The sequence below is a fragment of the Scylla paramamosain genome, unplaced genomic scaffold (assembly GCF_035594125.1).
Source record: "Scylla paramamosain isolate STU-SP2022 unplaced genomic scaffold, ASM3559412v1 Contig10, whole genome shotgun sequence".
NCBI classification, from domain to species: domain Eukaryota; kingdom Metazoa; phylum Arthropoda; class Malacostraca; order Decapoda; family Portunidae; genus Scylla; species Scylla paramamosain.
This window is the reverse complement of record NW_026973675.1, coordinates 222,501-233,948: the sequence shown is the minus strand read 5'-3', so window position 1 is coordinate 233,948 and position 11,448 is coordinate 222,501. Positions and strand designations below refer to the sequence as shown.

Sequence of the window (11,448 nt, the reverse complement as noted above, 5' to 3'; positions counted from 1 at the left end):
GAGCCCAATGGAGAAGAAAGGGTGACAGCATAAGCAGAAGGATTAGAGATCAGGAAAAGGTCAAGAATGTTGGGCGTATCTCCAAGACAGTCAGGAATACGAGTAGGGTGTTGCTCTAGGTCATGGAGGATAGCAAAGTTGTAGGCTAGTTCACCAGGATGGTCAGTGAAGGGAGAGGAAAGCCAAAGCTGGTGGTGAACATTGAAGTCTCCAAGAATGGAGATCTCTGCAAAAGGGAAGAGGGTCAGAATGTGCTCCACTTTGGAAGTTAAGTAGTCAAAGAATTTCTTATAGTCAGAGGAGTTAATTGAGAGGTATACAGCACAGATAAATTTAGTATGAGAGTGACTCTGTAGTCGTAGCCAGATGGTGGAAAACTCGGAAGATCAAGAGCATGGGCACGAGAGCAGGTTAAGTCATTGGCACATAAACGCAGCATCCAGCTTTGGATCGAAAATGAGGATAGAGAAAGTAGGAAGGAACAGAAAAGGGGCTACTGTCAGTTGCCTCAGACACCTGGGTTTCAGTGAGGAAAAGAAGATAAGGTTTAGAAGAGGAGAGGTGGTGTTCTACAGATTGAAAATTAGATCTTAGACCGCGAATGCACAAGTTAATGAAGAAAAAGTTGAGGGGGGTGTCAAGACACTTAGGGTCGTCGACGGAAAGGCAGTCCGACCTGGGGACATTTATGGTCCCCTCACCAGATGGGGACTCCGAGGCTGGTGTAGGAGTCACCATGATGATTTTAAAATTTTTGAGTGAATGGTGTGTGTGTTATTAGGTGCTTGTAGTTTTGTGTGGAGGAAGAGAGTTGTCTTTAGAGGGCAGGCTGTGACTGCCCCCTTGTGTTGTGAGACACAAAGGGAAACGTTCAGTGAGGTCACATCTGGCTTTAATGATAAGTTCACAGCACCCCCTGAACAGTGCTGCACACCTCACTGGGAGTAATTATCGTTTCGGCAGGTGTCTACTGCCTCCTCCAGCTCACACACAGAGGCACGCTGACAGTGCTGCCAGTGTGTCGTGGCAAGGAAGAAAGGGAAGGGACCCTAAAAGAGATGAAAAAGTCCCTTGTGCACGCCTGGGAAGTACGCCTGAGGGAGTTTAGGTGTTAAATTAGAGGAGACATGTTGACCCCGTGCTCTCAAGTAGCTGATCTGCGGAAGACGTCACAAGAAGAATAACAACAAGATCAAGAACAAGATCATCGTCATTGTTGCCTTGTTTACCTTTGTCACAGTGCTCCTCCTCCTGCTGTCCGTGTGTATGTGTGTCTGTGTGTGCGTGTGAGCCTGCCTGTGTGTGTGTGCGTGTGTGTGTGCGTGTGTCTTTTGAAGGCACCTCTCAGGCCGCTGCTGTCTCCTCTGCCTGGTGAGTGAGGGCGATCTCTCTCTCTCTCTCTCTCTCTCTCTCTCTCTCTCTCTCTCTCTCTCTCGTACACACGCAACGAAAACTACTACTACTACTACTACTACTACTACTACTACTACTACTACTACTACTACTACTACTACTACTAAGGTTTAATTTCCTGATCTCTCTCTCTCTCTCTCTCTCTCTCTCTCTCTCTCTCTCTCTCTCTCTCTCTCTCTCTCTCCTTGGTCTCTTTTTCCTTATAATTATCTCCTCCTCCTCCTCCTCCTCCTCCTCCTCTTCCTCCTCCTCCTCCTCCTCCTCCTGTTGTTATTTGTTTCGTGAATATCATTAAGTGTTGTGTCTGCAGAAAGGAAGGAGAACAATTCGTGACAAACAAATAAAGGAAGGAAGGAAGGAAAGAAGGAAGGAAGGAAGAAAGAAAGGACAGTGTTGAGTCTCGCAGGTCACGCCAGCGTCTTGTAAACTGTAAATTTGCTTGCTTCACCTGGCAATTGTGAACCAGTAAGTAAATTCTTGCTTCACTTTAGGTTTGGTTAGGTTAAGTTAGGTTTGGTTAGGTATGGTTAGGTTTGGTTAGGTTAAGTTAGCTTAAGTTAGGTTTGGTTAGGTTAAGTTAGGTTAAGTTAGGTTTGGTTAGGTTAAGTTAGGTTTGGTTAGGTATGGTTAGGTTTGGTTAGGTTAAGTTAGGTTTGGTTAGGTTTGGTTAGGTTTGGTTAGGTTAAGTTAGGTTTGGTTAGGTTAAGTTAGGTTAAGTTAGGTAATATTATATTTGGTTAGGTTAAGTTAGGTTTGGTTAGGTTTGGTTAGGTTAAGTTAGGTAATATTATGTTTGGTTAGGTTAAGTTAGGTTTTGTTAGGTTAAGTTAGGTTTGGTTAGGTTAGGTTAGATTAAGTTAGGTAATATTATGTTTGGTTAGGTTAAGTTAGGTTTGGTTAGGTTAAGTTAGGTTTGGTTAGGTTTTGTTAGGTTAGGTTTGGTAATATTATGTTGAGTTAGGTTAGCTTGTGTTGTGTTGTGTTGTGTTGTGTTAAGCCGTGAGGTTGTTGTGCACCGTGGACAGGTGGACGGGTGCAGCAGTGAGCACACTGGTGTGTGGGGCTTGGCACACCAGTGGTGCGCTGGTCAGTAAACACAGCTGTAGATTTAAAGTCATTTTTCTCCTTTGCAATTACTGAGTGCACCTTTTGTTGACTGTTGAACATTAGCAAGGGACAGGAACATGTGCAACACCAACACACCACCATGCATTGACCCTTTCCTCTGAGGCAAGGTGTTCACACTCCACCACTGAACACTCACCCTTTTTATGGTGTGAACAACTAAGACACGGTAACACAAACAAACAAACAAACAAACAAACAATGTGCAGTGCAGAATTGGAGTTGTGTCATTGAAAACCACCTACACTGATGAAATAAATCAATAAATTATGACATTTGCAACAACTTGTATTTGTAGGTGAAGAAAATGAGTGGGATTAGTGTGAGTGGTTTGGTGAGTGGCATGCAGCGTGTTCTAGCACGGAAGCCTTCTCTGTTCTCAATGCTAAAATTAACGTGCTGCCCAAACAAACAAAGTTGTCGCTGGCTTGTCACAAATGTGCATGTCACACACAAATGGTTTGAATAATCTTGAAGTAAACACACTTTCTATAAACAACACTGCTCACTACACTCACACACACACACACACACACACACACACACACACACACATAAGTAAATAAATATGTGTGTGTGTGTAAATAAATATGTGTGTGTGTGTGTGTGCGTGTGTGTGTGTGTGTGTGTGCGTGCGCATGTCAAGCCACACGAGTTGTTGGGACAGAGAGAAGGTGCCCATGTGCTTTCTCCTTGACGGCCGCAGTGTGACTGGCGCTGCGGCAGTGGGAAGCTTGCCAACACAGGGGCACCTCTTGTTGTTGTCTGATGCAGCTAGTGGCTTGAGTTAGGTTAGGTTAGGTTAGGTTAACTTTGGTCAGGTTAGGTTAGGTTAGCCTTGGTTGGGTGAGGTTAGGTTAACTTAGGTTAGGTTAGATCAGGTTAGGTTAGGTTAGAGTTAGGTTAGGTTAGGTTAGCTTAAGTCAGGTTAGGTTAGATCAGGTTAGGTTAGAGTTAGGTTAGATCAGGTTAGGTTAGCTTAAGTCAGGTTAGGTTAGGTTGGAGTTAGGTTAGGTTAGGTTAGGTTAGGGTATGGTGCAAGAAGTAAAGGGGATGGCAGTGTTGGCTGTAGCTGCAAATTTAGCAGGATAACTAAGGTGATGCTATAAAAAAATGACCAAAGGTGTTTTTGATGCATTTGTACCACAGGTGATGTGCCGACTTAGCCTGACCCACCCCTAACCTAACCTAACCTAACCTAACACAATGAAATCTAAAGCAACCTAGCCTAACCTCTCTCTCTCTCTCTCTCTCTCTCTCTCTCTCTCTCTCTCTCTCTCTCTCTCTCTCTCTCTCTCTCTCTCTCTCTCTCTCTCTCTCTCTCTCTCTCTCTCTCTCTCTCTCTCTCTCTCTCTCTCCTCAGCCAAGCAAAAACCAAGCCATCCTATTGGTCAACAGGTGATCACCATCAGCCCTCCCATTGGCCCAGAGCTTTGTGGATTGTGATTGGACGGCTGGCTGGCTGACCTGACCTGACCTCAACCGAGCCAACATGATTTACATTTTCCTTGTTGACACTGGCACCATGATGACCTTTGACATGAACCTGGCACTAGAGAGGTAGGCAGAGAGAGAGAGAGAGAGAGAGAGAGAGAGAGAGAGAGAGAGATGTATTTTTTGGCAAAGGTATTTATGTAATTAGAATTATATCAATGTGTGTGTTTGTGACCTGTCAATATACATAGGCCTACAGATTTTGTGACCAGTCAATATACATAGGCCTACAGATTTTGTCACCTGTCAATATACATAGGCCTACAGATTTTGTGACCTGTCAATATACATAGGCCTACATAGGTACTTGAGTAAGCCTTTAGTTAGCTGAACAGTCTGAGGCAACAATCACACTAATAATAATAATGATAATAATAATAATAATAATAATAATAATAATAATAATGATAATAATAATTGGTTTATTTATTTTGTGCAGTGTTGAGGTGTTGAAAGGTGCAATACACAATGCTGTCAAGGTGCCCACAGACAAACAGGTCAGTATTGCCAGATAGCTTACCTTAGCTTAGGTTAGGTTAGGTTAAGTTTGGTTAGCTTAGAGTTCTTCCAAACTGGTGTGTGTGTGTGTGTGTGTGTGTGTGTGTGTGTGTGTGTGCGTGTGTGTGTGTGTGTGTGTGTGTCTCCGCTGAGGCCAAATAAGACAAGTTTTTCCATGAGGTGTGGACGGACGGGAGGGGTGTGGGTGATGGTCCTGTGGGTCCTGGCATGGGCGGTGCTGGGTGGCGGCCGTCACGTGGTTTGGTGCGGGAGAGACTCCTGGGCAGTGAGAGGAATGGCAGAGGGGCTGGCAGAGTGAGGGTGCACCAGCAGACACACCCTGCCTGACTGTGGTGCACAACAAACTCACCAGTGACAAGGCTGTGTGTCCCTCGGCTGGTGAGGCAAGGCACGCTGGCTGGAGCCGGCGAGGGAGAGGCAGCCTGCACCAGGAGACTGACTGACTGACTGACTGACTGACTGACTGACTGACTGACTGACTGACTGACTGACTGACTGACTGACTGACTGACTGACTGACTGACTGGCTGGCTGGCTGGCTGGCTGGCTGGCTGGCTGGCTGGCTGGCTGGCTGGCTGGCTGGCTGGCTGGCTGGCTGGCTGGCTGGCTGGCTGGCTGACTGACTGACTGGCTGGCTGGCTGGCTGACTGACTGACTGACTGACTGACTGACTGACTGACTGACTGACTGACTGACTGACTGACTGACTGACTGACTGACTGACTGACTGACTGACTGGCTGACTGACTGACTGATGGACTGACTGACTGACTGACTAACTAACTAACTAACTGTGTGGCTGACTGACTGATGGACTGACTGACTGACTGACTGACTGACTGACTGACTGACTGAGTTTACCTGTGTGGGCCAATTCAGGCTGCGCAGTGTGTGTGTGTGTGTGTGTGTGTGTGTGTGTGTGTGTGTGTGTGTGTGTGTGTGTGTGTGTGTGTGTGTGTGTCAGTGTCTGGGATGCCTCCCCTCTTCAGCTTGTCAACTCTGCCAGGGTCATTGACACACGCGAGTCACTCTGGCAATCTTGCTGTATTTTTCATGTTAGTTTGTGTTTTGTATTGATTTTTGTTTTATTTTTTGTTGTTTGTTGTTAATGTTTTGTGAGTTGTGTTAATATTTGATGTTGTTTGTTGAATTTGTAGAATTGCTATGTGCCTATTGCTTGTTTGCAAGGTGACAGTGGTTAGTGTGTGTGTGTGTGTATGTTACTACTACTACTACTACTACTACTACTACTACTACTACTACTACTACTACCACTACTACTACTACTACTACTGTCAACAGGTGCTGCTGGTGGTGGTGGTGGTGGTGGTGGTGAAGGGGTGAGAATGGTGGTTGACTTGCAGTGGTGAGGCAGGCAGATGCAGCAAGCCAGCAGGCCTACATGTGGCAGGCTCAGCACAAGACACATCTGCCTGTGTCTGCCTGCTAGCCTCATCTGTGTGGTTGGCAGCCTTCCTCCACAGCTCCCTGGTGACTCCCCACTCACCACCACTGACAGCCTCCTTGGTGATGCTGCTCCATTCACCCACCACTCTCTTCCACACACACTTCCTTCCTGTCTCTTTCCTCAATTTTTTGAAGCCCAGTCTGCTACTTGTCGTCCTGCCCACCGGTCCTCAGTGTGCTGGCTGCGTCCCCCTCGCCTTGACCCCCCATGCCCCTCTTGACCTCCCCTCCCTCATCCTTGTGGTCACTCTCCCAGTGCTGGCTGTACCACCCCAGGCTGCAGCCCTCCCCACTGACCTCTCACCTTCCTGGCTGACCTCACCTCTGACCACTGCCAAATACAACTTTTACTCCTTGATATTCTGTTATTTTATTGTGTGTATGTGTGTGTTTGTTTGTTTGTTTGTTTGTTTATTCAGCTTTATTTTATTGAATTACTACTACTACTACTACTACCACTACTACTACTACTACTACTACTACTGTTGCAGGCACAGGTGGAGGGGTGTCTCAACATGCCAGCCACTTACAACGCTGTGGTGGCGCGGACACAGTTAGCACAGCAGTTTTACGAGCACACTAGTGAGGTCACCAGAACGTGTCGCCAACTTGTTCACGACCAGCATCTGCAGCAACAAGGTCAGGTCGGGTTAGGTCAGATTAGGTTAGGTTATGTTAAGTTAGGTTAAGTTAGGTTTTTCAAATTTGAATGTTGTGAGTGTGTCAAAATGAAGGTCATGGGTTCTGAAGGTCACAGGGGGTTCTGAAGGTCACAAGGGAAAGCAGAAAGAGAGGGAAAGTAAAGAGGAAGAAAGAGAAAAAGATAAAGAAGAGAAGAGGGAACAAAGAAGAAGAAGAAATAATTGTTATGAATTTGTCTCTCTCCTCTTCCTCTTTCTTTCCTCTGTCCACTACTACTACTACTACTCCTACTACTACTACTACTACTACTACTACTACTACTACTACTACTACTACTACTACTACTACTACTACTACTACTACTGCAGGCTGGGCAGCAGTGGTGGCCAACTTGGAGGACATTGTGGCAGCCTTCAGAACAAGACATGACGCATTCCAGCAAAATTTTGTGGAGTATCTCAGTGGCCCAGAGGAGAAGGTCGCCCTGCTTCAGTCGTGAGTTTGTGTGTGTGTGTGTGTGTGTGTGTCAGGGTTGGAGGAAAGGTGGAGGGAACATGGAGAAAGGTCTGTGAGGGAGGAGAAGCCTGAAGGTAACTTTTGGAGGGAGATATGGAGGAGAGAAGAGAGGGAGGTGGAGAGAATGTCTTGCTTATATTTTTTATCATTTACAAGTCTCTCCTATAGTTTTGTGTGATGCCCCACTCTTCCTGCCAACTTACCGGTAGGGAGAGAAGGAGGAGGAGGAGGAAGAGAGAGGAGAGAGGAGGAAAGAGATGAAAGATTGGTTGGAGTGTGTGTGTATGTGTGTCCGTCTGCCAACATTACTACTACTACTACTACTACTACTACTACTACTACTACTACTACTTACAGTTTTGAAGAGGACCTTAAGCTACTGGCAAGGATTCCAGTCTTCCCTGAACTCTTGGGGAAGACACAAGAGGAAGAGGAAGAGGAAGAAGCTGGGAAGAAGAGGAGGACAAGCACAGCACAGAAGAAAGAGGAGGAGGAAGAGAAGGAAGAGGAGGAGAAGGAGGAGGAGGAAGAGGAGGAAGAGCAGGAGGAGGAGAAAAGAGGAGGAGAAGGAGGAGGAGGAGAAGGAGGAAAAGGAGAAAGTAAGTTGTTGTTATTGTTGTTGTTGTTGTTGTTGTTGTTGTTGTAAATAAGAATAATTGTTGATATATCTCTCTCACTCTCTCTCTCTGTGTGTCTGTCTGTCTGTCAGTGAGGCAAGTGTCACTGCTGGACTGGATCAGCGCCAAGGACAGCCAAAGTGACGTCAGACAGATTGCCCAACTCTGCTGCAGGGGACTGGCTCAGGTGTGTGTGTGTGTGTGTGTGTGTATGTCAGGTATTCACACCTAATTCTTGCTGTGTAATTCTGTTTCCGCAGGATTGAGTCAAGTTTGTAATCTTGCATTGTTTAACAAGTTGAGTGTTGTCACATTAGTGTGGCTCCCCCTCCCCCTGTGTTAGAATATTGCATGTTTCCAAGGCCACAGGGACACTCAGCCTGGTTCTCAAGAGTGTTTCTTCTGTCACTAATGCACAAATGTTGTTAATCTGTCTCTGGAACCGTAAAAACACCTTTGAAAACCCACATCACTTCAACTACAGCCTTTTAAAAGAGTGTATCTTGTCAGTAATGAAGAAATGTTTTTAATCTGTCACTGCAACTGTAAAAACACCCTTGAAAACCCACATCACTTCAACTACAGCCTTTTAAAAGAGTGTTTCTCCCATCAGTAATGCAGAAATATTAATCTGTCACTGCAACTGTAAAAACACCCTTGAAAACCCACATCACTTCAACTACAGCCTTTTAAAATAGTGTTTCTCCCATCAGTAATGCAGAAATGTTAATCTGTCACTGCAACTGTAAAAACACCCTTGAAAACCCACATCACTTCAACTACAGCCTTTTAAAAGATTGTATCTTGTCAGTAATGAAGAAATGTTGTTAATCTGTCACTGCAACTGTAAAAACACCCTTGAAAACCCACATCACTTCAACTACAGCCTTTTAAAAGAGTGTTTCTCCTGTCAGTCATGCAGAAATGTTAATCTGTCACTGCAACTGTAAAAACACTCTTGAAAACCTGCGTCACTTCAACTGGAGCCTTTTAAAAGAGTGTTTCTCCTGTCAGTAATGCTGAAATGTTAATCTGTCACTGCAACTGTAAAAACATCCTTGAAAACCCACATCACTTCAATTACAGCCTTTTAAAAGAGTGTTTCTCCTGTCAGTAATACAAAAATGTTGTTAATCTGTCACTGCAACTGTAAAAACACCTTTGAAAACCCACATCACTTCAACTACAGCCTTTTAAAAGAGTGTTTCTCCTGTCAGTAATGCAGAAATGTTGTTAATCTGTCACTGCAATTGTAAAAACAAACTTGAAAACTCGTGTCACTTCAACTGGAGCCTTTTAAAATAGTGTTTCTCCTGTCAGTAATGCAGAAATGTTGTTAATCTGTCACTGCAACTGTAAAAACACCCTCAAAAACCCGCGTCACTTCAACTAGACACACACACACACACATACACACACACACACACACACACACACACACACACACACACACACACACACACACACACACACACACACACACACACACACACACACACACACTCAGCACCAGTACTGCTGCTACCACACAGATCAGTGAGGGGCTGCTGGAACAAGTGGGGCAAGAGGTCAGCGCTGTGCTTCGAGAGGCAGACCGGCCACAGATGAAGGAGGTGAAGGGGCTTGGTGAGCGCCTGTGTGGCCTGGAGCAGCTCATGCATGATGCTGCCTTCGTGGTGCAGGAGCAGAGCAATTTCTCACAGGTACTCCTTCATATCTCCCTCCACAAGTTACCTCCACACTTCTCCTTCCTCACAGACTTTCCTCCATGTTCCCTCCACTTTCTCTCTAATCCTGACTATCCTGCGAGTCTTGCTTCATAGTTAAAATAGTGCTTTTGTTAGATAGTCTGACATCACCGCCAGCCATTTTCCCCTCCACCACCCTCTATTCTTTCCTCCATATCTCTCTCCATAAGTTACCTCCACACTTCTCCTTCCTCACAGACCTTCCTCCATGTTTTTTCCACCTTCTCTCCAATCCTGACTATCCTGCAAGTCTTGCTTCATAGTTAAAATAATGCTTTTGTTACATAGTCTGACATCACCGCCAGCCATTTTCCCCTCCACCACCCTCTATTCTTTCCTCCATATCTCCCTCCATGAGTTAGCTCCAGGCTTCTCCTTCCTCACAGACATTCCTCCATGTTTTTTCCACCTTCTCTCCAATCCTGACTATCCTGCAAGTCTTGCTTCATAGTTAAAATAGTGCTTTTGTTAGATAGTCTGACATCACCGCCAGCCATTTTCCCCTCCATCACCCTCTATTCTTTCCTCCATATCTCTCTCCATGAGTTACCTCCACACTTCTCCTTCCTCACAGACCTTCTTCCATGTTCCATCCACCTTCCCTCCAATTCTGATTATCCTGTGTCTCTTGGTTCATAGTGAAAATAGTGCTTTTTTGACCTGTGCTCTCTCTGGCAGGCTCTGTTGAAGAACCAGGACAGGGCAGGGAAGGTGAATGACCCATCTATATTCCCTGACCTCTGCACTTCACACCGCAAGAATTTGATGCACATGTTGAAAAACCATCAAAAGGTGTGTGTGTGTGTGTGTGTGTGTGTGTGTGTGTGTGTGTGTGTGTGTGTGTGTGTGTGTGTGTGTGTGTGTAATAGTAGTAGTAGTAGTAATAGTAGTAGTAATATAGGAACATAATAAAAATAATCAAAAAATACTATGAAATTCTTACTGGAGGTGTTACTAACTCTCTCTCTCTCTCTCTCTCTCTCTCTCTCTCTCTCTCTCTCTCTCTCTCTCTCTCTCTCTCTCTCTCTCTCTCTCTCTCTCTCTCAGCTGCAAGACATCAAAAGGAGATGCATCAAGGCAAAGGAAGAGCTGTCGGAGAATTTGTACGTTAGATTGAAGTAAGTATTCACAGCAGGAGGAGGAGGAGGAGGAGGAGGAGGAGGAGGAGGAGGAAGAGGAGGAGGAGGAGGAGGAGAAGAAGAATCAGCTGTTCCTTTTTTGGTAATGATATTTGTTTGTTTGTTTTCTTTCTCAGTTTCTCTCCTTCCTTCCTTATTTTCTTGTTATCATCATTGTCCTTCTCTTTTCATTATTCACTTTGAGCTGTGTTGTCACTTGTTCCTCTTTCTTCTCTCTCTCCATTACAAAATTTTCCCTTTTCAACTCCCACCCCCTCTGTGTCTCTCTCCCCCCCTCCCTCCCTGCCCCCCTGCCTCCCTGCCTGTCTCTCTTAACCGATCCTGACCCCATAGGTGGATAATGTATATAGAGAGGCGCCTGTACGAGGCGGACACGCGCGTCTCCATGCATCAAGAGAGTGTTCGGCGCCTGGCTGGACTCCTGCAAGTGGTGGAGCAGATTCACCGCACCCCGAGGGTCTATGCCGCAGCCGTCACGGAGGTGGCTCGCCGGCACGCCTTCTCCAGGGCCTTCCTGCAGGTGAACTAAGGATCAGAGAAGAGTGAGGATTGGAGGGGAGGTGGAGGGATGACTGGGGAAGGTGTGCAAACAAGGAGAAGCATGGAGGTAACTTGTGGAGGGAGATATTGGAGGAAAGGAGAGAGGGTGGTGGAGAGAAGAAGTATTGGCTGTGGTGGCAGACTATATAACAAAAGCACTATTTTATCAATGAAGCAAGTGTCACAGAATAGTCAGGATTAGAGGAGAGGTGGAGGAAACATGGAGGA

General features: G+C 45.7%; 1 protein-coding gene across 1 annotated transcript in view; it reads left to right on the top strand.

Annotated features, from left to right (window-relative positions):
* LOC135096987 (RB1-inducible coiled-coil protein 1-like) overlaps window positions 1-11,448 on the top strand; it is a 13,085-nt gene continuing 1,637 nt past the window's right edge. Inside the window, exons 1-12 of the mRNA XM_063998748.1 lie at window positions 1-1,371; window positions 1,724-1,878; window positions 3,902-4,098; window positions 4,472-4,529; window positions 6,510-6,657; window positions 7,029-7,155; window positions 7,534-7,775; window positions 7,886-7,980; window positions 9,326-9,496; window positions 10,220-10,333; window positions 10,589-10,659; window positions 11,014-11,200. Of these exons, the coding sequence (XP_063854818.1) occupies window positions 4,031-4,098; window positions 4,472-4,529; window positions 6,510-6,657; window positions 7,029-7,155; window positions 7,534-7,775; window positions 7,886-7,980; window positions 9,326-9,496; window positions 10,220-10,333; window positions 10,589-10,659; window positions 11,014-11,200 (1,281 nt within the window). The 5' untranslated portion in view covers window positions 1-1,371; window positions 1,724-1,878; window positions 3,902-4,030. The remainder of the gene's footprint in view (window positions 1,372-1,723; window positions 1,879-3,901; window positions 4,099-4,471; window positions 4,530-6,509; window positions 6,658-7,028; window positions 7,156-7,533; window positions 7,776-7,885; window positions 7,981-9,325; window positions 9,497-10,219; window positions 10,334-10,588; window positions 10,660-11,013; window positions 11,201-11,448) is intronic.